The 27,615-nt window shown below is 39.4% G+C and overlaps 1 protein-coding gene across 3 annotated transcripts in view; it reads right to left on the bottom strand.

Annotated features, from left to right (window-relative positions):
• Positions 1-279: 279 nt before the first annotated feature.
• The window catches only part of CDK6 (cyclin dependent kinase 6), a 143,957-nt gene continuing 116,621 nt past the window's right edge, over positions 280-27,615 (bottom strand). For all 3 annotated transcript variants that reach the window (XM_068404465.1, XM_068404466.1, XM_068404468.1), the window contains exons 6-8: positions 19,848-19,898; positions 15,748-15,883; positions 280-13,890 (exon numbers count right to left, since the gene is read on the bottom strand). In XM_068404465.1, the coding sequence (XP_068260566.1) occupies positions 13,744-13,890; positions 15,748-15,883; positions 19,848-19,898 (334 nt within the window). In that variant the 3' untranslated portion in view covers positions 280-13,743. The remainder of the gene's footprint in view (positions 13,891-15,747; positions 15,884-19,847; positions 19,899-27,615) is intronic.

The raw sequence follows: 27,615 nt of genomic DNA, 5'->3' as shown, positions 1-27,615 counted from the left end.
TTTTTTAAATAGAATTTATCCTAGGTAAGCAATAAAGGAATTCAGAAATGAGAAATCAGGACAAAAATGAGGTTAGATTTTTATAAACTAAAGGTATATGGTAAGGTGCTTGAAAGGATGTGCGTGTGCTTATGTTTCTGTGTCTGGTTGTGTGTATGTATGTTTGTTGATTTTCTAGAATACCCAGGATGTTGAGAAAAACACTTGCAAACATAAACACTAGAAACCAATGTTGCTAATTTTCTGTATTTAATATACAATACTTACTTACTGCATTTGTATTCATTTTACATTTTTAGATAAAAGAAAAATATAGCTAGAAACATGAAGTAAACCTCAGGAAAGCAGTTTTAAATACAAAACTAATTTTTTGCCTTTTTACTTTCCAATAACTTGGGAACGACTAAAAAGAACTTGACACCATGAACATTTTTATTATATTGATTTTCATACTGAACCCTCAGCACCTAACAATAAATACACAACTTTGCTTTTCTTGCACTGCCAGCAGCAAAACGTTCAGTTCCAAAGGACTGTAATTCTGATATAATACAATATTGATAACCTTCTGTGTGCCTTAATTTAATTTCGCTGTATTGACACATGATTATTTTTGCAGTCAACCATCTTTACAAACTTGTAAAAGCCAGAGAATATGTTGTATGGCAAGGTGCATGCTCCGATGAACTTCAATGCAGTCAACATAAAGTAGCCCCAGCTGAGGGTGTTCTTAAAGCAGAAAGCCCCACGGGGCGAAATTTGGGACACAGAGCAGGCATGCAGTTAGATCAAGGGGCTTTGTTTGAAAGCTTGCAAAGGGAGCTCTAGAGTTTCCAAAGTGTCTGCATTATTTCCCAGCCATTTTCTGTACAGCAGAAATGTACTCGTTTCCAATGCGTATATGGTAATCGGCAGCTGTGCAAGAAGAGGCGAGAGGCTGCAAGATTTCATGTACAGCAACGGTGCAATACTTTTATATACCACAGTTTGCACGTTGTAGCCCCTTGATGTTGTATTGATGAATAAAAGGTAAACCAGTATATTTGAGTAACAATTCAGTAAATCACCGTTACGTTTTTCTGTACCTCTGTAGGTGATATTCCGTTTCACGCATCGGTGATTTTAATGCTGAATGCCAAGAATGTAAAGAACACTGAATAGTAACTATTAAGCACACAGAATAAAAAAAAAATGATGCACCTTTAAAAGAAACAGTAACACATGCACCTTTTCATGTTTGTACCCTGATTAAAAGAACACCATGAATTTCAAGTATGAAGTGATACAGTGAAATCATGTCCTGTGAATAGGTATCAATGGTAGTCTAGGTAGTACAGGTTGCACCGTAGGTAACTTTCTATCTTGCAAAATAAAATCCTACTGCATATGTAGGTAAAGTGACTTGAAATGCTAAAACTCGACGTGCCAGCTGTTTTGCTGGTGTAAGCTGATACAATGCTGTAGAAGTCAACAGGACTATGCTGATTTTCACCAGCTGAGTATATGCCCTAAGGTGAATGAAAAAAAAAATCCAAAACTGCTTTGCCAAGTTTTCCTTGAATTATCAAATCCTAGACACCTCGAGAGCAACAGTATTTTATTACCAAAAAAAGGGGGAGGAGGGGGGAGATAAAAAATAAGCCAAACAGCATTAGAGGCTGTTTTAACTTTCTGAATGTTTTTCATGTTATTTTTTGTAAAATCATACCAAGAAATAAAGGTACTGAGACAGATTTTTATTTGCTAATGGATGTTGGTCTGACGTAATATCAATTAAGTTACTCTGGATGTGTCTCAGAAGGTGTCCTCACCGTTCATAGTATTCTGTAAACCTGAAACCACAAATTTTAATACTCGCTTTTGAGAACATAACTTATCTTGCAGATTCTGAAACCAGTATCCCATGAGAGTTACAAACAGGCTTAACTTTATACATGTCTTCTGTTAACTTCAGTGGGATTTGTAACGCGTAAGGTAGGCACACATGGAGTGTCTGGAGCAGGAAAAACTGAATCTTATTTCTGATACATTTCTGTACCAGCATCATGCTTTTCTCCACATATCCTAATGCCACTAAGTGCACTTCTGAACTTTTGTATTAGAAAAGTAATGAATAGACATTTTGAGAGAAATAATGTTACTAGAGTTAAGATTTTTATCACACATTACTATTTATATAGTATTCTTGCTGATTTACTAAGCTTAAGTATCTTTATATAGACCCGAGCTGCCTGACACTGGAATTTGTAGACTTACAAGGTCAAATTCTTGGGTTTAATTTAACTGTAGTCAGTGGAGTTACAACAAGAGTAAATTACGCTAAATGATTTAAAATACTTTGAAACTTCAATCCTATTTCATGCTGTTGTCCATGCACAAAAAAAAAAACCCTAAATTTGCTGCCTTTATGCTTTTGTTTAGCCAACAATGTTACTTAAAGCCCAGACAGGCAACTTTATCACTGCAAAAAAAACTTTCTTCAGTTACAAGATGCCACAGAAGCTTGGCCCCTGGCTCAAGCGTCTGGAATCAACAGATACCTGCTGGACTTCTACAAACAAAATAAAGCCCAAGGCAGCCTATGTAATGTTTTCTAATTTTAATTTTCCAGACAACATTCCCCCACTATGTGTAAAATCAGCTCTACAATAGCATTTCAAAGTAATCTGCTTATTCCTTTACATATTAAAACAAACAAAAATACCCTAAAGCATAAAAATACTACATCTGAACACACGTACTACTCTAGTTGCAAAATTCAATGTACAGTATGAAGCTTATTTATAGGTTTTTTTTGACTGATCTAGCTTTCTGCCTCTCTATGAAACTAGCTTCACTTCAACAACCAAAGTGTATACTAAATGCAAATAAACAATAAAGCAGCAAGACCCGACACATTTTTTGGCAACTACCCTTTCACAGGACTAGTGTGTTTTCATAAGAAATAATATACTGAATTATAACAGCAATAATTTAGGTTAATGTCAATAGCTTGCAGATAAACGTGTCCACATCTTCAGTAAACACTGACCCCATTGGCTGGTGTCTTGGTGCTGTGTCCTCACATGTGTCCTCAGAACTGCAGTCAATGACTAAAGGAAAGCCTTTTTCCGCAAATACTTTTTGTGAGCGACTATACTCACATGAGTAACACCCCTCAGCCTTGAGTATTCATGTATTTGCATACTTGGGCCTTCAGACTGAAGAGTATCAAGCAAGTGAGGAAATACAACTACACGCTGTTACATAGAAAGTAGACGACCGACATACAGATGAAAGCACCCTGTGATGCTTTCGGGAGTTATAAACATAATTTCCAAAGTATGCCGTTCAACTTCTAAGACATCATTTTGAGGGTATGATTTTTCTTTAACTAGAGCACTCAAAGACATTGTACTTTTAAAGCTGTTCAAAGTAATTCAGCTAAATATTACATTGAAAGTAAAACCCATATGAGATTCAATGGCAGATATTGACCACTTAAATGAACTGGAATAAAACGGACCATAAATACATTAATCTGAATGCCTGAAAAGAATTTACAAAGAAATTAAAGACTGAAAGAATAAATGGGTGCCTGTGGGCTTGGTTTCAGTGCCAAAATCATACAGCTTTGTGTAGAAAACAGGTTCTATCAGAAAAATAAATGTCATCTTTATATTTTCTCTATCTATCATAAGTATTTTAAAATGTTCTTCTCACTTTAACAGAAGTGACTGCCTTGCCTGTGACAGGCACCTGGCTAAGAGTCCTCAAGACTCTTTCAGTCCTTATTTCAATTGGAACCGGCTCTCATTCCTTACTGAAAAGCACCACCATAATGTAAACTTCTTTTGCCCACATTGCTGTGACTCTAAGTGGGTTGCAGGGGGGGAGTTCAGTCTCCAGGAAAAGAGATTTTTGAACACTGTGGAGAATGACAGTGAGTTTATTTAACAGTGCTGAATGCAAGGAGGGTGTCATGTATTGAATTCTATTTGTTGGAATCTAAACAGAGACAAACAATTCACTTACTGACCACCAGAGAGTGATCAACATTTTTATCGACAGTGCTGGCCTGCTCTGGTTTTAAGCCGGTAAACTAGAGTAATGCTGTTCTATTCAACTTATTATGCACAATAGGAAGGAGAATGGTGGTGGTGGAGGTGAAATAAACCAAACCAAACCAAGCCAAAGCTGGAAAACCACTGGGTTGCTAGTCATCTAGAGAGAAAAAGGAAAGGATGGATCAATCTTTGTAACCCCTTCAGCCTCTAATCTCATGCCACTGCAGTTCTTCTGTCATGTTATGACAGGTAACTTCAGTTCAAAATGTGTGTGGCAATCAATGCTTTCAGATGAGCACATCCCCACTGAGCTTATGTAAGCCACCTTTTACAGCTTCACATCCACAAACTTCTTGCCAGCATCCACGTTCTGATGTACTTCTTTTTATAGTTGCAAGCCATGTTTACAGCCACCTTTGTAACAAGGGACTCCAAGTCCCTGCAACAAATCGTGATGGATTTTTGTGTCTTGCTGGAAAAAGACTGAGAAGCCCTGCTTATTTAACCAGCACTCTGCAGACCCGGCTGTATTTTGAACCCAGTTTGGTTTTTTTTTCTGTCACTGATGAAGGATGGTTGTTTGAGACACATCACCATCCACCTGGAATAAAACACTTTTGTCTTTTCCCACAGCATGTCCAGAATTCACAGTCATCCTTTTTGTGTAGTGAGGGAGGTTTCTTAGGGAAGTTCTTACAACACTGCTGTTCAAAATGCAAAAAAGTCAACTGTCATAGAAACAGTAAGCATAATGTCCCCTCTAGGTCCTGGAAAGACTTTTCCTCAGGAGGATATATTGGAGGTTAAGGTCTGTCTGTGCCTAGTACTTGTGGCAGGGCTCTGTACTCAAAACTGCCATGGCAAAAAAATGAGCTTGATTGCCTACATGCACCCCAGTTGAGAGTTGGGGACCTTCATATAAGGAAGAACTGTTTCTTAGTTGCTCTGCCTCATGCTGGGAGGAAACCTCTCCCTGGGAACAGTGATCTTGGGGAAGGGGAAGGGAAAGGGGGGTAAGCAGTAAGAGGCTGGCATTGCTAGTCTTGTTTGTATCTGTTAAAAACTTCTGTATAACAGAAGCATCATTGGCTGCTCTTGTAAACATGTACATCACAGACAGTTGTCTAGGGATCTTCTATACTTAGTAAATAATCTTCTGAATCAAAAATTGCTTTAGCTGATCAAACATACTGTGTTCAATCTAATCTGTTCTATTTCATCTCTTTGCTTGAACTGAAGAGTGTAAAAGTAGCATACACTTTGCCATATTCTACTGTAGGATTTCACAGTTCCTAATGAAAAGCAAGGAAAAACTACAGGACAAATCATTGGCTGCCTGCAGACTAGGGGGCTGCAGAATCACAAGGTAGTAATTTAGCTCACAGCTTCTTAAGTGGCCATGGAAGTATCAGCAGGGTCAGATACAAGTGACAGGTAATTGTCACTGCAGTGAGAGGAAGCAGGGTGTTGAAAGACTGTTGAGGCGTAGACTCCTCAGGGCTTCTTTCACAGTGTCACAGTAGGGTGATCTGGGATAAGGAAAGGACAGCTCGAGTGGCCAGGTGATCTATCACTATATGTATTTAACAAATACCAGAGAACTACTGTGTAGAATTACAGGTTTTCCATCCCTGGAACTGTGAAATTTGTCTCTGTGCCAAGCCTAGTTGCTCATGCTTAATGGAAGGACCAAAATTAGCCGCTCTGTGCCAACACTTACCCAGCCACCCTCACACATGGACTAAAGACAACAAAAAGCTACACAGGCCTTATGTTCTGTATTTTTGGAGGTGGCATAGCAATAGTTAACGGTAGCTGTCAGATTGGCACAGCAGCTCAGAAAGCTCCATTCCTGCTGTACAACCTACGAAAAGACTTTTTTTTCATGGCAGATGGTTCTGCAGTATTCCTTACACTGAAGGCGGACAGACTTGCTAGGCTCTCAGACTCGCTCCTGTAAGATGGTGAACCACTTGGACTGATCCAGCAAAACTTGCATGCGGATAATGTTATCAAAATCCAAGTGCTCAAAAACATGCCATTTTGGGTTGCCAAAGGATTTTCAATTTGCAGCAGGAGTCAGCTTGCAACGCACAACAATATTGCACACACTAATGGACACTGTCAGTGACTCTCCTGCATTAGAGCTGTACGTTCTCCATGTCTGCAGCTGAACTACAGGCAGTGTCTGTGTGGCCAGCTTAATCAGCTCCCAGGCTGTCTCATAAGACTTTATTTTTTGTATCTACACAGAAAAACCTCTAGCTTCTGCAAAATCTGATTTAAAAAATAGAGCTGTTGCTATGTTGAAAAACTGCACTGCAACTCATGACTTGAGCTGGCATAATAAGTAGCTGGAAATAAAATCCCGTGCAAAAGTCTTGCTCTGTCATCTTATGCTTACGAAAGTGAATGACAGGAGTAAACAAAACATGTGGAAAAAAAGTCTTCACCCTACACTTACACGTAACTTTTCCACATATTCAAATTCACTTGCCAAAATTTTCCTGAGCTCTCCTAATCTCTGCCCATTTTTCCTATCTTTGCAGCACTTCACAATTTTCCTCCCTCATCTAGCTACTCAAAATTGATCCTAACATTCAAGAACTGTTTTTTTTTTAAAAGAAAAGGCTGAGGATTTGCATAACATGCGATACATATGAAACATAGAATAAGAAAGGCTGCATATTGCAGAATGTTAATTACAGACTCTTTAGGAGTAATTGCACCAAGGAAGCTGGCAGGCTGTGAAAATTCATTTTCCGTTCAGTGGCAGAGACAGTGCTCTTTGGCTGGGTTTAACATGAGCATGTCAATGGGAGCAAGTATCCATGTAAATACTAGAAAAGGTGTTTTTTTTCTGGCATGTGGATGGGTTTAAGGTGCAGAAAGCTAAATAGTGTGGATGCAAATTTAGGTCACTCAAAAATGGACAGCGAGCTAGAGAGCTTAACAGCATATCCATGTAGACGTCACCAAAGTAAATCACAAGTTAAACATTACCTGTTTTCCCTTCTCCTTTCAGTCAAATAGAATAGGTTGCTTTAGTGCAAATGAACATTAAAATGGTAGTTAGAATAAGTTCATATTTGGATTCTTTTCTTCCATAAAACCCTAGCAACTTTGCAAGGTCAGTGAAAAACTATCAGTTTCAATGCATATTTAATACACACTGTTTGTATTTACATTTATCATATTATAAATATGCTCCTTTTCCCTTATACCAACAATATTTTCCCAATAGTTCCTTAAAATTTCCTTTTAAATCTTCACTAAGTGTCAGCTGTTTGTTGTTTTTAAAAGAAGGCAGTATCTTTTGTCTGATCTTTTTCTGGAAACAAAAAACCCTACTCTACCACAATCACCCAGTATCAAAATATCCATAACAGAATCCCTTCTTACTTTCTCTAGCCATACAAAAGTCTCATTGACGTTGGGCTGGATGAAGCCCACAAATATATTCTAACACAGATAAAACATTTACTCTGAAGGAAAGATAGCCACATGGTTAGGGAGTTTTGGTTTATCTTAGCTGTTTTGCACAGTCTTTCAGTGAAGGCTGGAAATTTGCATATTGCAGAAGCTCTCAAAGGACTTTATGTAAGTCCAGGTAAATTTTCCAGTAACTTTACTCACAGCAACCTTGGGCGTTTCTGCCCAGAAAGCAAAAGGCTCATCTAAGCATGGTGCAGGCTAATTTCAGCTTCCTCTGAACACATAAAGAACTGATGGTATCTACTTGGCCTTGCAGAATCAATTTTGAGAACGAGTTCCTAATTGATTCAGTTCTGCTTGGGTGCCTATCACTGTCTGAACTAAAAACATATACATAATTTTCAGGAATATTTTTTAATGAAAAAAGGCCTCTGTTTCAAAATTTTGAGTGTTTCAGTTAAAAGAATGTTTTTTAGCTGGTTTCTGCAAGAATCTACTGAGCCATTTTTTTATACTATCTGTGCACACTACTCCTAAGTGTTTCTTAGGGTTCTTGTATTGTGTATATATTGCATATCAGTATGCAATACTTGCTAAGCTTCAAACTAAAGGAAAGAAATAACACTTGGCAAAAGTATATTTGTCAGTTCATATGTCCACATCTATCTTCTTTTAATGGCCTAGTTCATTTAGATCGATTAGAAAGCTTCTTACTGTTTTACATAAATTACCAGGATTTGATGGTAACAGAGTCTGGTCCAGAAACTAGAATTATATTACAGCCATTATCTAATAATTTGCAAAACAAAGAGATATAATAAGCTAAACAGGTCACAAATAAAACTCATATTTGAGTTGTACAGCCTGTTAGACTGTTAAAATTGTAGTCGTGTTTTTGCGCACCTGAACTGTACTTGCACAAAGAAACTGGATACGAAATTGGAATTTGGAAGATTAAACATACAAAATCCCATAGTTTTCTAGAGGTTGTTCTGCTTTTTTTCTTCATGGAAAGTAATCTGTATACTCCAATACTTAGTAAACAAAGGAAGTAAAAGTGATAGCTTATTAACAGTCAGTTACTGAAGATTTCAGTATATAACATGTTATCATTCTCCGTGAAAGTAAAAATATATTTCTTAAATTTTCCCCCGCAACTGCAGTTTGGAAAAACACTTTTTCTAATATACTAGTTTCAAGAAAATCATTTCCACATTAAGAGAAGTGTGAAATCCTGTTAACATCAAAAAAGATCTTGATATTTAGAAGCAGTTTTGTAGCAATAAAAAAAATACGTTAGATTCCTAAGCTTGTGATCAGTTCAAGCTTCAAGCATCACACAACAAAATCACTCTAATAGCCTAGCATCTTCTAATTCACATTGTATATAAAAATCAGTCTATTCCTGAAACTACTGTATATGAAAAATACTAGCGAAGTGGTTCTATAAAACAGAGTTCTTAGAATAAACTTCCTCATTATTCAACTGTGTCTTATACATGGAACATAATTAATTTACATGGCCTTTTAAACCGAACTGTGTGGTTTATGATTCATATATATATATATATTTGACAACTGATGTGCTTTCAGTTGTGAGTCAGATAAGTGCTCCAAGTTTGTTGGCTAAAAGACCAAACCAGCATCTTTTCTCTTTATTTTCCATATTAAAGTTGGCCTAATACCTAACAGCAGAGAGAATCATATATGTAATAAAACATGCTTCTCAAAGACAGTGAGTGAACCTGTGAAAAGTAGCAATGCACAGTATTTTCTTCTTATTCACCAAAACAACCATTGAGTGTAAAAACCACATAAGAGTTACAATGCTGGATACCATTCCCCACACAGAAGATGCTCAAATGCTACAACTTACTGATTCCTTTCACGTAAAAGGCTCTGTACACATAGCACCACATTTCAGTATGTTGCAAACACGACGTCCTCATTTTTTGGTGTGCTTTAGGACAGAAACAACAGAGAAAGGTACTCTAACATTTACCATTGTGGACTAACAGGCTGAAAAAAAACCTGGAGTGTGGGCACAGCCTACACAGAAATATGCACAAATCCCATTTTTAGAATTTTATTTGGCACACAGAAAGCAACATAGGTGTTTGCAAAACTAAGGGTAAGCAAGGAGGTGCACAAAGAGATTCCTTTTTAATCATTGGTTCTGTGCTGCTGGACTAAAAGAAGCAACACTTGGTAATAGGGACGTAGGGGACACTGACACTGTGTAGCTATCAGAAGTTTGGAAGAATCTTGTTGGAAATAGCACCTGTGAGTGTCACTGAAATGTGTTTCCATAAGGGAGCTGAAGGAGAACTGGAGAGCTGGAGTGAGTGTGGAGATGGTGAAGAGAGAAAAGGGCTGCTCCAGCTGTATCGCTATGGTTCAGCAATTAGCACTTCAGTAGCTGGCTTTGGTGATTTTTTTCCTTGGCTATTGGTTCTGTTTTTCCTGCAGAATTATGTAGTAGTGACAAAAAAAAGGTTGGTGGGAGACAGAAATTGCACCTTCCACTACTTGGAACACCCTGTTCTCTGCTGAGAAAAGCACAGTGCCTGGTTGTGGGTGCTCTAGGAGCTAAACATCTATACTTATTTTTAATATATTTTTTGTTATTCAGTGTTTTTTAGCTGCTGTTGAACCGCTCCTGTAGAATATATACAGGCATAGTTATCGCTAAGAAGATTGCACTGTGAAGTCTTACTTAAAGGGAGTATGAAGAGTTTTCATCACAGTCTGGAACACGTGTGTCAAGGAGCACTTTCTTTTTCACATATCCAGTTCCTACGTCCTACACATATGGCAGTAATGAGTAAAGGTACTCAAATACTAGAGCTATATCAGTAAAATAAAAAGAGCAAGGGCATGGGCTCGAGCACAGTCCCACAGTTGTCTGTACTGTCTAATTACGAGCATGATTCCTGGCATGATTTTAGCCAGTGCCAGCACTTTGCCCCACCAGAGAACAGGCTTTCTTGTTTTGCTAGTGTAAGTGAAGCCCCATGGTTTGGTGGGGAAGGCTGGAATAAGAGTCAGCCTATGGCGTATCAAATGGAATTTCTTCCTAAAGAGATTTTGAAAAGGAGGTCATTTGAAAAGTCATTGGTCCTTTGAATCTAGGCCCTTGCTACCACAAGGACCCCATTAGATAAATCTTCTGCCTAAACCTGTCAAGACAGAACTTAGATCTCTTTTTTTGTTCCTGTCGTTCCCACTGGTAGGATGTTCCGGAACGTGATCATTACTGCAGCCTTTCTCAATCTGTTCTCCTGAATACCCCCATTTATAACCTGATCCTATATTAGACAACATACAACACCATGCTGCAGAAGCTCTGCTTCTGATTCCATAAACTAGCCCCTGTTTTTCTCTGCTGCTCTCTGAGCTCTTCTTCTGATACTACTGATTGGGAAATACTGCTCCAGTAGTTAACTTCCTTGTGATTTCCATATTGTCATTAGTTTTTGGGCCAACACTAAACTTTGGCTTAAAGTGTTCTCTTCCTCCTTTTTGTTTTACCCTAATAATGTACCTACATTCAGCAATCCTATTCTCTTCTAGCTTTTGCTTTGCTAAGCTTAAAACAGCAAGCTCTTCTAACACGGAACGATGCACATCTCTATCTGAGAGTTTCGAGCCTAATTTGAAAATACCCTCTCCTCCGCTAGATTTTCAGCCTGCGTTAGTTGTTGGAGAGCTCTGGAAGAGTTCCCTGACAGCTGCTGAAAGCCACACCAGCTAAATGTCCTGATCAAGTGTGTATGATAGCTCGGCGCTAGGTAAAATGTGGAATGTTTTTAAAAGTGCTAAACTATGTAGAAAACTTTTCTATTTGTTACTGTGAGAAGATTCTCCTGAATTTTGGCTCTGTTTGTTGTTCTAATTAGTGTTTAAAAATGGTTAGCAAAAATTTCACTCTGGCCCATCCTCTTCTATGACTGTTAAAACCTGTTCACACTCAGGTCCATTGACCCATGGAGAAACAGGGCTGGGACAACGCCAGCGCAGTGGGTTCGCAGTTCCCCTTGGATGTAGGAACAGAGAGAATGACAGAGACAAGGCCAAGATTAGAGAGTTAGCTGACGTGACTGCTCCCTGGCCTTCAGCTTGCCGCTCATAGAGCTTCCAAAATTCTTGTGTTATGCATCTGTAGTATCTCTGCGTGCAGATGCCTCGTGCATGCTCTTGCCAGGTGTAATTTGCAACTTGCCTGTTCATGCTGGTAGGTTTTGCATAGGCATCATTCTGGGCATGAAGAAAAGCACAGGCCACTGCATGCATGCGTGCAAGTGGTCCTTTTAAAATCTGGCTTAATTAAAACAGACCTAATTTAACCATACATCGTGTACTTATGTGTCTAACAGTAACGAAAAGCGTTATCCAAGAGACAGATAAGATCCACTCACTACCCTAGCAATGGACCCTGTCCCAGACAGTGCAGATACCTGAAACAGAGTTAACAGTGAAGTTCGCCACGACAGCCAGTCTGTCTCAGGAGTGAGAAACCTGCCAGGGAGACGGCTACATGTTCCTGTGCCACAGCTGGAAAAATTATATTGCTCAACTCACTGCTAAGGACCTGCTTCTGCCAAGCATGCTGTGAATGAGGATATCATGCTGGCTCACTAGCTAGGCAAGATGAAATAGAGATGAGGGAGACAGAAGCCTAAGGGACTATCACAGGAGTAAGCAAAGCTAGCTGCCTCACTTATCAGTTATACTGCAATAGGGTATATTTATGGTTTTATGGTAAGGGCTAACTCGTTGGACCAATATTCTCCCCTAAGTCATATTCAGGTAAATGCACTAAAGTCATGCTAGGGAACAGCTTTTGTGGATTTAAAATATTTCTTTTTCCCCAGTACAGTATTAAAAAAATAAAAGCTTCTTTTTAAAATGCTGAAAATATATTTTAGTTAAGGTAAAAATACTAAATATAAAAATTTAATGTAATATTTAAAATAACTGTGCTATAAAGGCATGTGAATTGCTTAGTTAGTTTGACATTCAACAATGGCACATTAACCCTGGTGGAGAAGCATGTGCCAGTATATCCACATGGTGGTTTCGGAGAGAAGCTCATGCATTTCTGCATAGAAAACAAGTCTGCTTAATAAATGACATCTGAGGGATTTTGAGACAGTAATATTCATGCACTTGTGATGCATGGGGGAGGTGTTGCAGTTAAGGCAGCGCAGTATACAGCATACAATTTGGCACAAATACATATCTGTGCTTATTACAGGTATAGGATTCTCTGCTTCTGAACTGGAAATAGTTTTTCTATTTTCCTTTCTGGCTGATAATCAGAACAGGTTGAAGGCAAAAAATCTGTATTGATTTTCATTGGCTCTGCTCATGTCTTTGAGCTGCATATCAGAAAATTTGGAATGAGATAAAGAAAATGTGCTTGCAGCTGCCTCCAGAGAGGAATGATGGGTTAGATGATAGGCTAGAATGTGCCTGGATTTCAACACAAACTGACCATTTGGAAACTGAAAGAGTCTTTAAGAACAGGACTCTAGAAGTTTTTTAAAACACTTTTTTTTGCAACACGCACACAAACGTAGCTAGATCATAACTCGTTTGTGTATGAAAAAAACTAAAAGTTGAGACATTTATTATGATCATCATCATCACTGTTGTCTTTATAGAGCAATGAAATGATAAAATAATCCATCAAGTTTTCAAGTGGGGAAGCACCTGCATATATGCTATGAATGAACAGTAGCTGGATGTATTAATGCATGTATCAGTTAACTGCAGGTTGCAGAGATCTGATATTTCAATGCCATTCTTTAAAGATCACTGTAAGAGATCACATAATAATAATTTACAAAGTACCAAATCATGCTTCAGCAGCTAGAGAGAGAGATTGCATCGTGTTTTGGCAGTGACTTGATCATCCTACTCCACACTGGCAGCATTCAATATTAAAAGGATAAAATGGCAGCAAAACTGATCAGCAGCTTCTCTTCATCTGGAGTTTTCCCAGGCAGATAAACAAAACAAACCCAAAACAAACATAAAGCTGCAATGGGAGCAGGTCAAAGCCCTGGCCCTTGCGTTGCTCTGATGAAAGTAAACTAGATTGATTTCCTTGGATAAGCACATCACAATCCCAAAATAAAAGGTAAGTGCATAAAACCTCCAAATAATTATCTTCGTTAGAACAGCTATGTGGTTTGTATGGGGCAGTGGCCTTGTCAGCTACACGTCTTGTTCATCTATGGTTCATCTTCAGTCAGCATTATGATACATTCACCTCACTGGAGTTTTGGCTGGATGACATGTGAGAGTCCAGATTCTCCTTGCATTTCTCCAGATCATGGAAATATGGGTGAGAGAGGGCAACATAGGCAGATATTCTCTTGGCTGGATTGAATGCTAAGCATTTCTGTAAGTATGAAAGAAGTTGGTTTTAACTAAAATGTACAGTTAACAATGCTAACATTGCATATATACATTAATGCATGCCACCTTCAATTTATGATCAGTATGAGACACAACAGCATCTCAGTAGGTGCTGCGTGATAAAGATGACCATCCATATTAAAACAAGCATTGGGGTCATAGTATATGAATATGGCATCCCCAAAGCTAATAGAAAATAACAAGTTAGAAAATTCAAGTATTCATAGTTTAGGAAATCCCAGAATTCAGGTTTTCTTGAATTCACATGCACAGGACATCTGTCTCACAGACTGCAGGGAGCAACTATTCATGAACAACTTCTGAATCCCCTCAGTGTCAATGCACTGTTCTTTTGTGGTTATATAAACATGGACAGCATCATAAGGTATATATTCATTCCTAGGCTCAGCATTTCTATAGGTGTTGGGTCTTTGACTTTATAACCTTCATATGCTAATGTTTTGTGTTCAGTTTCTCCTGTTTCTTTCTAGTTGTACTTTGCTCCTTCTTTCCAGATACTTATCCCAGCCTTTGTCCAGCTAGCACTGAAATCTCTCACAGCCTTGTGTTTTATACCTTGTTCTTCTATTTTCCTTCATTCATCTCCAAATCTTATTCTTCCTACTATCCTTGTCTAACCACTTCCTACTCCTATGTTCTTTTCTTGCATCAGAATTTCTATCATTTAACTTCTGAAATTTAATTCAGTGACTTCCAGTCCTACTCTCCCCTTTCATCTGTGGCTCCCAGTTCTCATCTCTTTGCCTAACAGGAATAGCTTCCATTCCCACCTCACCTTCTACGCATAGATATTTGCCTTCTTCCTCCCTCCCATCATGCCTCACACTCACTAAGCTCTCTGCCATATTTTATTCCTTGTTGTTCCCAGAATCTAATTCTTGTCCCATGTCTAGCTTCCATTTCCAGGCTGCCTGCAAGCACAACAGATGCGTTTCTCCCCTGTCAGTTCAAGTGTCCAGATGTAGTCCAGCTTACCACAGCTGGGAGCTGCAGCCATAAGGACAATGGAGGACGACCTGCTGTTCTGTGGAGATAACGTTGGCCAGAGACAGCAGTTCCTGAAGGCATGCAGCAAGTCTTTCAAGAGTTGCAATGAGCCCACTCTACTGAGCCCACGTGAGCCAAGATCTTTTAAAGGCTTCCAGAGAATAAATGTAGCTAGATTTCAACAAACACGGCAAAAGGCAAACTGAGGCAAGGCCATTGCCTATATTCCATTTCAAGACTGAACTTCAGGGCTGAGGTTTATAACATATCTATAAAAATGATGGAAATAATTTAATTTAATTCAGTGTTACCAGTTGTACTAGCACCATTTGCTTGCTTTTGTTCAATCCTGCCTTTTGTAAGAGGCAACAATTGGTGAATTCCAAATCTCAAGTTTTCAGCATTCAATAGAAGGCATGGAGATGTCATCTGCCTCTACAGCCTATTTTGTGCTTTATACTGGGTCCACTATACCATGAAAAATGATAGATAGGTTTTTGAACTCATGTCAGGCTTATACTGTAAGAATGGCTGAATCAGTGGCACAACAGTGGTCAGTAATGACGATCTAAGCATAAGGTCTAAAGACAGGTCAAACAGGTACTTCCCTGACACAGTTTCCTAGTCTCTTACTATTCTCACATCTGACACCTCTTGAGCCAAAGGTGGTGTCTTTCTGCTGATGTTTCACATTTACATGAAATTGTCTACCTGCTTTTGAGCTTTTCTTTAGTAACTTCATTAAATGGAAACGTAAATGTTTCTTGGCATATTGCATGCACAGTGGGAACTATCAGTCACGTGGCTTGGAGAACAACAAATAGAAACTCACAAGAAGCAAGTCTTTGCCCAGTTCATCAATATCTGGTACAAATTTTTCAATAGGTTGTGCGGGTCTGGAAGTGAAAGCATTTCTTGGAAGGGCAACGTCATTAGGCCAGTCCTCTTCTTCTGGGAGTCCAATTACACTGTGAAAGGAAAAACGGAATGTTAGGTCTGAACACTAATGCAGTCTCCCCTTTACATTTATTATACTGAGTGGCAGTTTACTTCATAAGTCTTTTCATTTAAATGAGATTAATTGTACAGTAGTGCACTGATCTCTGTGAATAGAGGCTGATGAGTGTAGGTCCTCAGTGTGCTTGGTAGAAAACATTCTGTGGCCAGCACAATTTTCTGGCCTAGGTCTCAATTTTCTGAGTCTTTTTGTTGAAAAGGGGCTGAGTGCTTTGGCAGAAAGTTGCTCAGCTCTTGACTGGATGGTGCAACATATGTCGCTCCAGGATGATTAAAAGCAGTAAGTTTCAAAGGGGAATTGCATGCAAGGATCTTTATTCACAAGAATAGGGACTGAGAGAAGAGTGTGGGTCAAGACGAGGGTAAGGCAATAAAAGGGATGTTTCATAATGCTTCAAAGCTATGTGCAGTAATTGTTGCCCAAATTTAAACAATTTATTTGCTTCACAATACGCGTTTTAAAGTCTCAATTCAGAAGTGCATAGGACTCGAGTGTCTTAATGTTTTTACTTTCAATTGTATTTTAGTTTTTCTTTAACCTTTAATAGAAGATTTTAATTTCTTTTTATAATTTATTTCTTTATTCTTAAAATTATAGAGGATACTTGTACTTATTAAATAACCATGCTAAGGCTTAAAACCCAAATAAATGAAATAGTAGGTAAACCTCCAATGATGGATCATGTCTCATGCATTTTGTGTTTTAGTGTGATGCTAATATTTGTGGGGTTGAAATGCCAGTTTCTGATGGAAACTCTGGAAAAGACCATACATTACTTGTCAGGTTTCAGGGAAAATCAATTTCTATAGCCTGTAAAATAGAGATTTTTAATGGAAACTCTGACGGGGTAAGATAAGAAGGAACATGGAAAAAAAGTCTCTGAATCCTTGGGTCTGCACTAAGCCCAATGCCACTAGGGAGCAGCATTGACCTTTCTTCTTACTGAGGTTGGTTGTAAGACTGGGTGAGGCCATGGGCCAAACACTTTGATGGAAATCATAGGTTACCTCAGTGAACTTAGTGGAATTACTCCACATCTACCTACATGGATTTTAGATTGTAATTTGGCTCATCTGAAATACCTCAAAAAATTAATACGTCCTCAAAACAACAGCACGGCTAGAAGGGCAAAGCAATTAAAATCTCAGGACAATTTAATTTTACTACATCTGAAGATATCGAAGCTCTTGGGAAATGATAAGTTAAATCTGTATGAAAAATTGAATTTGACACTTATCACCACAGGTGCGGTGGGGGTACAGGGAACTCCCTTGGCCATGGCGGTTAAAGCTATGTGATTAGCTGTCTGAGGATCTGGACCCGTATTAAATATAATACAAATAGCACCGTAGGAAGACGGGGAAGTTCAATATTTTAAATAACAATGAAGTTTAGCCTGCCATTCAGATGTGTTTGGTTAGTCCCAGTTTTTTTAACATTTGCATGAGAGAGCATGAACAGGGCAGACTAAGCACAGGCACAGGCAAAGCTAACAAAAAGAAACAAGGAGGCAGCCTGTCAGACAGGTAGGGTGGACAAGACCAAGAGTGGAAAGGAAAGACATTTTTAGTTACACACTCAGGCACTCAGGTAATACTCAAAACTCTTAATAATGAATGTCTGAGTAGATGCCCTCACTCTGATCTGGTAGCACTACCATTTCAGTGACTAAGTTTGTGAGTATCTTGGATGAGTTTCACCTCCGGCCAAAGGTTCAGGCCTGGTCTTGAGAAACGCTGAGTACTTTCCACTCCCATTGATCACAATGGGAGACAAGTCTGCTCAAACCATTGCAGTGTTTAGCCTGAAATCTATGAGGATATCCCACACACTGACAGTGTCCTGGAAAAGCAGGAAATAGTTTTGGGCCACCTCCGAGGGATTTACCCTCAAAACGCTGTAGAATTTTACCTGATGCAAATCAGAACGCACATGTAAAGCAAAGGTAGACCACAGACCCATTATCTGAAAGAATGCATCAGTCCAGATTGCACGAAAATCCCGAAACTACTTTCTGTCCAAATTAGTCTGGAGAATGAGTCACTACTGCAGAAAGAAACAATCTTCCTACAAGAAGAGCTATGCCTAACTGTAGGGGGTTCTCCAGCTGTGAAAACACAAAATAAACACTATTTAGCATAACCCCCCCCCAGAACCCAAGAAAGAAACTTTTGAACTATTTAAGGAGAACTGCACAAAAGAAGCAAAACCAAACTTTCTCTTTAAGTAGATGTGTAATAAGGCATTTCTTCTAAAATTAGCAAGGCATTTTCTCTTCTTGATGAATTCTTTTCTGCACAGGTAATCTCATCCCCTAGGGATGGAAAGATCCCCGTCGGAGGCTGCCGCTAGCAGCTATGCATTTAATCCTAGCCCAGTTAATTTTGATTTTTCCCCTTAAATGTCATAAACAAATCAAAATCCTTAAAAAAATCACAGCTATGTCTTTTTTAATTATAAAATATGTTGTATGTATCAAAACTGTCTTAATTTAATAAAGCAGAATATTGTAGGACTAACTGAGTAGCTTTGGCAGAAGAAGAAAAAGTGAACTTTAAGGACTGATTTTTCTGGATTGGGCAGGAAGAGCTATTCAGCGCATGACAAATTAACCACACAAGTGAGTCACATACACTGGTATGGTATGCAGGAAAGGGAAGTCAACTGTGTGAAATCAAGACCTGTAATTTAGGAACCTCATATTAAATAATGAAAATGCTTAGAAACAGATCTGTTATGATTTGAGAACTGGAAAAACGGTTAAACAGAGAAATTCATTATTTGTTCTGTTTAAGCTCTTCTCCCTAGAAATGTTACTATCTTCTCTTTGGAATATCTTCAAGAGATTAATATTTCAGCCTTCTTTCTCTCTCTCTTTGCCTATGTGTTTCTTATTTCATCAAGATCCCTGGATCTCTGAAGCCCCTCCATATGAAAAGGGAAGAGAGAGCTACAGAGGGAAATGGGCATTAATTCTCTGGAGTGGGACCAGCCCTATGTGACTTTGATTTCCTAACTTCATGATATATACATCAGATCTTAAATTTACACGGTTCTTATAAATTCAGAAACATTCCTTGCCCTGAAGAGCTATTACAAGAAAAAGTGATATAATCCTACTAAATCATTATATCGGTAATATTAATAACTTAATTTTTTTGTTTTTTAACTAAGAACGTCTTTTGGAAGAGAACTATTCTGCCTCAGAGTTTAGAGCCTCCCCACCTCCTCAATGCATTTGATGTATCTGAAGAAGAAAAACACAAACTCCTAGAATTGTAAAATGGTTTTGAAATAAAGCAGATTAGTTCATCTCCGACACAGCACATGTTAAAATGCTGATACTCCTTCTGTTCTCACAGTTACCTTCCCGACCAAAATACGGACTGTTAATCATTTTAACAGGCTACACAGTGTATTTTAAAAGCTAAAATATTTTCTTATGTACAGTCTTTTCTGCAAAGAAGCTGTTGGTAATAATCTTAGAGATTTCAGTTTAATAACAATTTTAAAGTATTCTAATGTTGTTTTCTGAAATACACAAAGAAGTTACTGAAAAATAAAACCTATGCATTTGTTTATGTGAAGAGACTCTCTTGGATCTAACTGTTTAGAAATACGCATGAATGGTACATGCACAATACGTTTAAGAGATTTAAAAAGCCCAAAACAGAAGTCTCTCATAACTTCCTGATGATGGCTGTTAGTTCTGCAGAACTATATTCCATGTTGCTTCCTCCTCCCACTCTGACACAGAATGCACGGAAATATCGTGTTGCATACGGTAGCAATAGGAAGTATGTTCTAGGAATACTTTGTTCTAGTCACATTATTGCATAAAAACATGGCAAAGAAAGCTTACAGTGTTTCAATGTTAAACAGATATTGACATAATGCAACTAGTTATTACTTACTCAAAGATTTTTCCTAGCTGATCAACATCTGAATTTCCACGGAAAAGTGGTCTGAAACAATAAAGAAATATTTTTAGCATGTGACTTGCTTTAATTAATGTGAATGTATATTTGTCATAGACAGCTGCCAACATAGGGTGAAAATGTGTTATTTTTTTGAGACCTCACTTCTTCTGCGTCCATGCTTTATCCGGTCTGTGAGCGTACCTTTCAAGTTTCTACTAAAACTAATAAAAAGGGGGACAGAGGAGACATATTTTTGAATATGCTACTGTTGAAAATTTAATTGCATCCTTTAACATTAATGAAATAACTTTCTCTCAACTAATACCATCCTGTGAATTATATCATTAATAAAATAGTTTTCACTATAAAGATCATACTTTAATAGCTGTTTAGAGAGACAAAAACAGAGTGAATGTCATGCAATTCATTAAAACATAATAAAATTAGAGATGAATTATTATGGATATAAATTCAAAATTAAATTTCTTGTAATATTATATTGGAAATGTGCTCCTAAGTTTAAGGGGTCAAATAAATGACAATAGATTTATGAAGGTCTGTAAAGAATAGGGTGTGAAACGGTGCAGATTTTACCTTGAAGGAGAGGAATACTTCTGCTGCATAAATAAAGATATGTTCAGGAAAGAAACAAATTAATAGGCTGAATGTCTGAAGGTATTCAGAAAAAACAGTGACTAAAAATACTTTCAGAGAGTGGTACACACTTTTTCTTTTCAAAGTGCAATTTAAAATATTTTCACTCATCCTTTATAAAATACTATCACTTCATAGTGCCTAAGTAAAATATGAAATTCAGATTTGTATGGTTATATGGCTGTATTGACATCTTTGTGTTGAATTCAGTAAGGTGTGATCAACAGTGGAATTTTATGTTTAAACTCCCAAGACGTTCCAACAGATTACTGATGGCTGGTTAAGGATCCAGCCAAAAATGAGGGCATCTGTGAAGATCACGCCCCAGATGTTGCATACCATTTTGGTTCAACAAATGGTAGATTACTCTAAGAAATGCAATTCAAACACACCGCAAACAGATACTAACTTGGGTCGACTGGTAGCCAGGCTGTCCCTCTCTTCTGGAGCACAGCTCTCAGAGTACTAAACATGCATTTTGTCTCCTTCATGTTTGCTGCCATTCAGGTCATGTGGTATCAACTTACACTGCAAACTGCTTTGTGCAGGGACATTCAGAGAACAATTTCATGAAGTCTGATTTGAAACTATACGACACCAGATTGAAACTGACAGGGTAAAATGCGGTAACCTGTTACTTGTCCTTAAAGGGCTTTATTTATTTTGACTCTGAATAAATATAAATAATGGTATGTGCTGCTTCCTAGATACACATGATATTTACTATCTGCAGCCTCTTTAACAAGATCGCTTCAACTCATACTTGGAGGTTTCTGTATTTTTTTAAGCTTTAAGGTATCCAGCAATACTGGCTTCTACAAAAAAACATGGCTTAACTTCACTCAGACAGCAGCATCTACTTCTGCTGTAAGTTGTGAGCCTGATTTTCAAAGCGGTCAGTAGCTACAATCCTAGTATTGTTTGTGGCAGCAGACACACTCCAGGTCTTCCAAAGTCAGACACTATGACAACCTTAGACATTTTTTTGAATGACTGCTTAAAATTATTAACATACAGTTACTCTGAGTATTTAATTTTGGCTCCAGCATTAGAATATTGGGGCCCTTTAAACTAAGAAAATCTACACAATCAAATAATCCTATCCATGCAAATGGAAAGCTGATTTAATGTTTTAAAATGTATGCTGAACCTCGCGTTAATGTGAAAGCTTGGCAAAGTCAGCCTTGTTCGCAAATCACCTTAGGCAGTGTCATGCCAAAACAAGTATGATTCTTGGGATTTTTAAGGGTGGTTTTTCCCATCGCTGCTTCTGTCTCAGATTCACTAAGGGCTGAAGCAAGAATTTAAATTCTTTTGAATATATAATTATACAATACAAGGTGACCTTCCAACATACTTTGATATTCCATCATAATGAAGTGTTATTAATTCATCTTTCAGCCTCCTATCCATCCCACCATCACGACTACAACAGAATGCCAACTCCAGGCTAGGCACCGCTCATATAATGAAATTTGCCTCATGAATTTTGGCTGGAGGTTCAATTGGAATATTGGACGGATGATTGGGGAAGTAGATCCACTTAATCAGCAGCTGTATGAAGATCTCATCTCATATTTTGGCACTAGTTACTCTTTAGTAATAACTTGCCAACACTGCAAGTCCAATACACATAAAAACTTTCACCTCAAGTCGATAATTTTAAAAATTCTATTCTTAAAGGTGGACATCACTCTCCCAGTACCACTGAACTGGGAGCATACTCAGCAGCCACAGAAATGTAAAATTTCACCTTTGTTCTTGGTATCTTTCACTTGACTCACTCACCCACTCACTCCCTGAGGTTTATTTATGCAAGTTGAATCCAGAAGTCCTTACTTGGGGATATGTTCTCCTCTCTGTGATGATAATCTGTGTAAGACTGTTTCAACTCTGAGAGTCTGATTAGTAGAATTCCTTCTTTTTTCCTTGGGAAAGGCATGGTGCTGGATTTGTCTCCTGTGGCAGAAGATGTGAGTCTGTCCTCTGACTTCAAAGAAATAAAATCTGTGTGTACGTGTGTTGCAGGAAAGAGAGTTACCCCAATGGAGGAAAGGGCTATCCATGGGGATACGCTTGCCTTTTGTGTGGTTCCTTGATTCTCTCAACCTTCCGTTACTTTGCTTGCTACAAAATCCATGTTCTGAGGGCTCCAACACCATTTCTGTTACAAAACACACACTCGAGGAGGGAAGAAGATAGAATGAAGATTTACAGTGCACATAAGATATTTAATTTCCCTATTTGCTCAAGAAGTCTCAGATGTTGTTGTGTCTCAATAATTTATGATTTTTGTTGGTTGTTGCTTCTTTGATTTTTTAGGGAGAGGAGAGGAGGGAAATGTTACAGGGAATCTGCGGGTGTTCATCTTGTTTGACCACTCCTCCAGGCCTTGGAGCTAGACTTTTATCCACTGCCTCTGGAATAGTGTCCACTGAATGGAGGAAAACCTCTTTCATGTCTAATGGAGGACCAGAATGCCCTTAGCCTACAGATGTGAAGATGAGTTGGAGGCACCATATTACTACCCTGTCCTCCTAAAATAAACTCCTACTGAGTCAATAAGCATGTACCTTAGTTCCTGAGGTACAAAATGTGCAGCTGCACAATTAAATAGATGATAGCTATGAGTCTGCATTGTGACTATTTTCACAGGATAAATCTACCTACTTTTTATGTGGCAGTCCAACACAAAGATGCATATAACTTTTGGGCTGCGTGAGGAACAGCGATGCCAGCAGGTCGAGGGAGATGATCCTTCTCTGCTCAGCACTGGTGAGGCCACACTTGGAATTCTGGGTCCAGTTCTGGGTTCCCCAGTACAAGAGAGACATGGACATACGTGAGAGAGACCAGCAAAGGGCCACAAAGATGATTAAGGGACTGGAGCATCTGACATATGAGGAAAGGCTGAGGGAGCTGCGACTGTTTAGCCTGGAGAAGAGAAGGCTCAGGGGGATCTTCTTAATACATACATATATAGCAGAAGGGAGGGTGCAAAGAAGATGGAGCCAGCCTCTTTTCAGTGGTGCCCAGTGACAGGACAAGAGGCAATGGGCACAAATGGAAGCACAGGAGGTTCCCTCTGAACATAAGGAAACACTTTCTTACTGTGAGGGCGACTGGGCACCTGCACAAAGAGGTTGTGGAGTCTCCAACCTTGGAGATATTCAAAAGCCATCTGGACATGGTCCTGGGCAACCAGTTCTAGGTGGCCCTGCTTGACCAGGAGGAATTGGACCAGATGATCTCCAGAGATCCCTTCCAAACTCAACCATTCTGTGATAATACAGAAATAAAAATACAGATCATGACATAAGGTTGTAATGTAAAGCCTCACAAATCCTGAAAAAGTTACCATCTGCTTATAGTTTAGAAGGACTTGCACCCCTAATCTTCTGGCTGAACAGCTCTCATGCTTATATGTAGCTGAACAAATTAGATTTTACCATTCACCAACTTTAGGCTCTTTTCTCTTGTCCAAAGGAATATACTCAGCTCATGTTGTTGTTTCATGCTGAGTTTCACCTTCACTGAATACTCTACCTATCTGAACTGGATATTGGTGTCTGAAAGGTTGAGTACTTTATTTTATAGACGCTATGTTTCATGTCTGTGCTACTCTGTAAAAACTGAGTTATAAACATTTAATAAGCAAGTCTCCATGAAAAAATTTTCCCTGCTGCAACTCCATGGACATGCCAAAGCAATTCGAAAAGTATTGTATACAATGATAATGCAATGACACCCAAAAGATAAATGAGGTTTAACTGTAAACTGGCCACATTACTTCTAGACTTTACTTTCAGCCTTTGCTCTACAATGCAAAGAGGGTCTGTAACTTTTCGTAAGAAAAGTTAGAATTTTCATAAAGATTGGAATTAAAGATATTGATAAGCACTGCTCTAGTCTATATTGCAGTGTAGACACAAGATAAAAATAGTCTAATAAAATCACAGAATCACAGAATCACAGAATCACAGAATGTTAGGGATTGGAAGGGACCTCGAAAGATCATCCAGTCCAATCCCCCTGCCGGGGCAGGATTACCTAGACCATATCACACAGGAACGCGTCCAGGCGGGTTTTGAATGTCTCCAGAGAAGGAGACTCCACAACCTCTCTGGGCAGCCTGTTCCAGTGTTCAGTCACCCTCACCGTAAAGAAGTTTTTCCTCAAATTTAAGTGGAACCTCCTGTGTTCCAGCTTGCACCCATTGCCCCTTGTCCTGTCAAGGGATGTCACTGAGAAGAGCCTGGCTCCATCCTCATGACACTTGCCCTTTACATATTTATAAACATTAATGAGGTCACCCCTCAGTCTCCTCTAAGCTAAAGAGACACAGATCCCTCAGCCTCTCCTCATAAGGGAGATGTTCCACTCCCTTAATCATCTTCGTGGCTCTGCGCTGGACTCTCTCTAGCACTTCCCTGTCCTTCTTGAACGGAGGGGCCCAGAACTGGACACAATACTCCAGGTGCGGCCTCACCAGGGCAGAGTAGAGGGGGAGGAGAACCTCTCTTGACCTGCTGACCACACCCCTTCTAATACACCCCAGGATGCCATTGGCCTTCTTGGCCACAAGGGCACACTGCTGGCTCATGGTCATCCTGTTGCCCATTAGGACCCCCAGGTCCCTTTCCCCTACGCTGCTCTCCAACAGGTCTACCCCCAACTTGTACTGGTACATGGGGTTGTTCTTGCCCAGATGCAGGACTCTACACTTGCCCTTGTTATATTTCATTAAATTTCTCCCTGCCCAACTCTCCAGCCTGTCCAGGTCTCTCTGAATGGCTGTGCAGCCTTCTGATGTGTCAGCCACTCCTCCCAGCTTTGTGTCATCAGCGAACTTGCTGACAGCACACTCTAATCCCTCATCCAAGTCATTAATGAATATATTGAATAGAACTGGTCCCAGAACCGACCCTTGAGGGACTCCGCTAGACACAGACCTCCAACTGGACTCTGTCCCACTGACCACCACTCTCTGGCTTCTTTCCTTCAGCCAGTTCACAATCCACCTCACTACCCGATCATCCAGACCACACTTCCCCAGTTTAGCTGCGAGGATGCTGTGGGAGACTGTGTCAAACGCTTTACTGAAATCGAGATAGACCACATCCACAGCTTTACCATCATCTATCCACCGGGTAACATCCTCATAAAAGGCTATCAAGTTGGTTGAGCAAGACTTCCCGTTGGTGAAGCCATGCTGAGTGCCCCTAATGATCCCCCTATCCTTGATGTGCCTAGAGACAGCACCAAGAACAAGTTGTTCCATCACCTTTCCGGGGATGGAGGTGAGGCTGACCGGTCTATAGTTACCCGTGTCCTCCTTCTTGCCCTTTTTGAAGACTGGAGTGACATTCGCTTTCCTCCAGTCCTCAGGCACCTCTCCCGTTGCCCACGACTTAGCAAAGATGATGGAGAGTGGCCTGGCAATGACTTCCGCCAGCTCCCTCAGCACCCGCGGGTGCATCCCATCAGGGCCCATGGATTTGTGGGCGTCCAAGTTGCTTAATTGGTCCCTGACCCAGCCCTCATCAACCAAGACAGATTCCTCCTCTATCCTGACTTCTTCTGAGGCCTCAGGGGTCCGGGGCTCCTCAGGACAGCCTCCAACAGTATAGACAGAGGCAAAGAAGGCATTCAGTAACTCCGCCTTCTTTTTATCCTCTGTCTCCAGGACCCCCACCTCATTCCTCAGTGGGCCTACATTGCCTCTAGTGTTGGCTTTACCTGCAATGTAAAATCACATGCATTGAGGCACAGGAAAAGATTTCTGCAGGTTTCTTGATAGTGGCTGGCATTTTGAACCAATTAGGGACGTTCTGATTCAATTTCTGACATTGAGTTATTAAACTACAGGTAAAATGGATACATGGAAGAAAGGTCATGTGAAGAAAAACGGTATTGAAGGAGGAAAAACAGTCAAGAAATTATCTTTCTAACCAAAACATATTACAGAGGTATCATGACAATTCTAGAGTTGCCAATACAATTGCCTCCAAGCCTAGACACGCCTTGTATCTTTCCAGATATGTAAGAAATAACTTCCAAAATTACCATCTGCATTCTTTCTGCTAGCCCATTTGCTCAGTGTGGTGACAGCAGCAGTGGGGAATCCCATCTGCTTCCTTGTTATCACAGAAAAACAATAAGGTTAATCTCTTGATTACTGACTTGAATATATAAAAAATTCTCAGTGAAAAGTCTGTATATTGGCAATCCACATGTACTCAGTGAAGTCGTACAAGAACTGGGAAAGGTACAACTTGTTTTTTGGGCAAGTAGGGCTTAGACAGTCTGGTTGAAGAGATGGCAAGAAGTGTTGTGAAGAAGATCAGACATTTCAGAACAGGTAGCTGCTGCTTTAAAGGCATTAGACAAGATGGGGGAGGTGTTCAAAGTCTATGATAATTTGACATACTGGAGAGAAAAATGTAAAGGGAAAGAATATAGCAGCAGGTCATGGAAGTGGTACAAGGAATTTTAGAAGTTGGTAAGGTCGTAGTAGTTAAGTCTAGGAGTTTGTATGTCTATGTGTATAAGAGCAACAAGGTGACAGTGAAGAAACTTAAAAAGCTAAAGCCAAGAAACATTTGCCAAGGAATCCTGCATCGTGCCATGGGAAACCTGCCAAGTTACATAGTCTGTGACTCAGAGATATATTTAAATGATTTTTTTTTTCTTTTCATATTACAAAATGTGAATAGCTGGCAAATAATTTTGTCAGATTCTTAGTTACTTGTTTTGTCAGATTCTTAGTCTGGTTGAAGAGGTGAAGGTTGAGGGCAGCCTTGGTTGTAGTGACCATGAGATGGTAGAGTTCAGGATCTCATGTGGCAGGAACAGAATAGCTAGCAGAATCACAACCCTGGACTTCAGGAGGGCCAACTTTGGCCTTTTCAAGCAATTGCTAGGGGAAATTCCATGGGACAGGGTACTAGAAGGTAAGGGGGCCCAAGATAGTTGGTTAGCATTCAAGGACTGCTTCTTCCGAGCTCAAGATCAGAGCATCCCAACAGGTAGGAAGTCAAGGAAGGGTAGCAGGAGACCTGCATGGTTAAAGAGGGAACTGCTGGGCAAACTCAAGTGGAAGAAGAGG

This window comes from Nyctibius grandis, chromosome 7 (assembly GCF_013368605.1).
Source record: "Nyctibius grandis isolate bNycGra1 chromosome 7, bNycGra1.pri, whole genome shotgun sequence".
NCBI classification, from domain to species: domain Eukaryota; kingdom Metazoa; phylum Chordata; class Aves; order Nyctibiiformes; family Nyctibiidae; genus Nyctibius; species Nyctibius grandis.
Note: the sequence above shows the minus strand (reverse complement) of the source record. Positions and strands in the feature narration are given on the sequence as shown.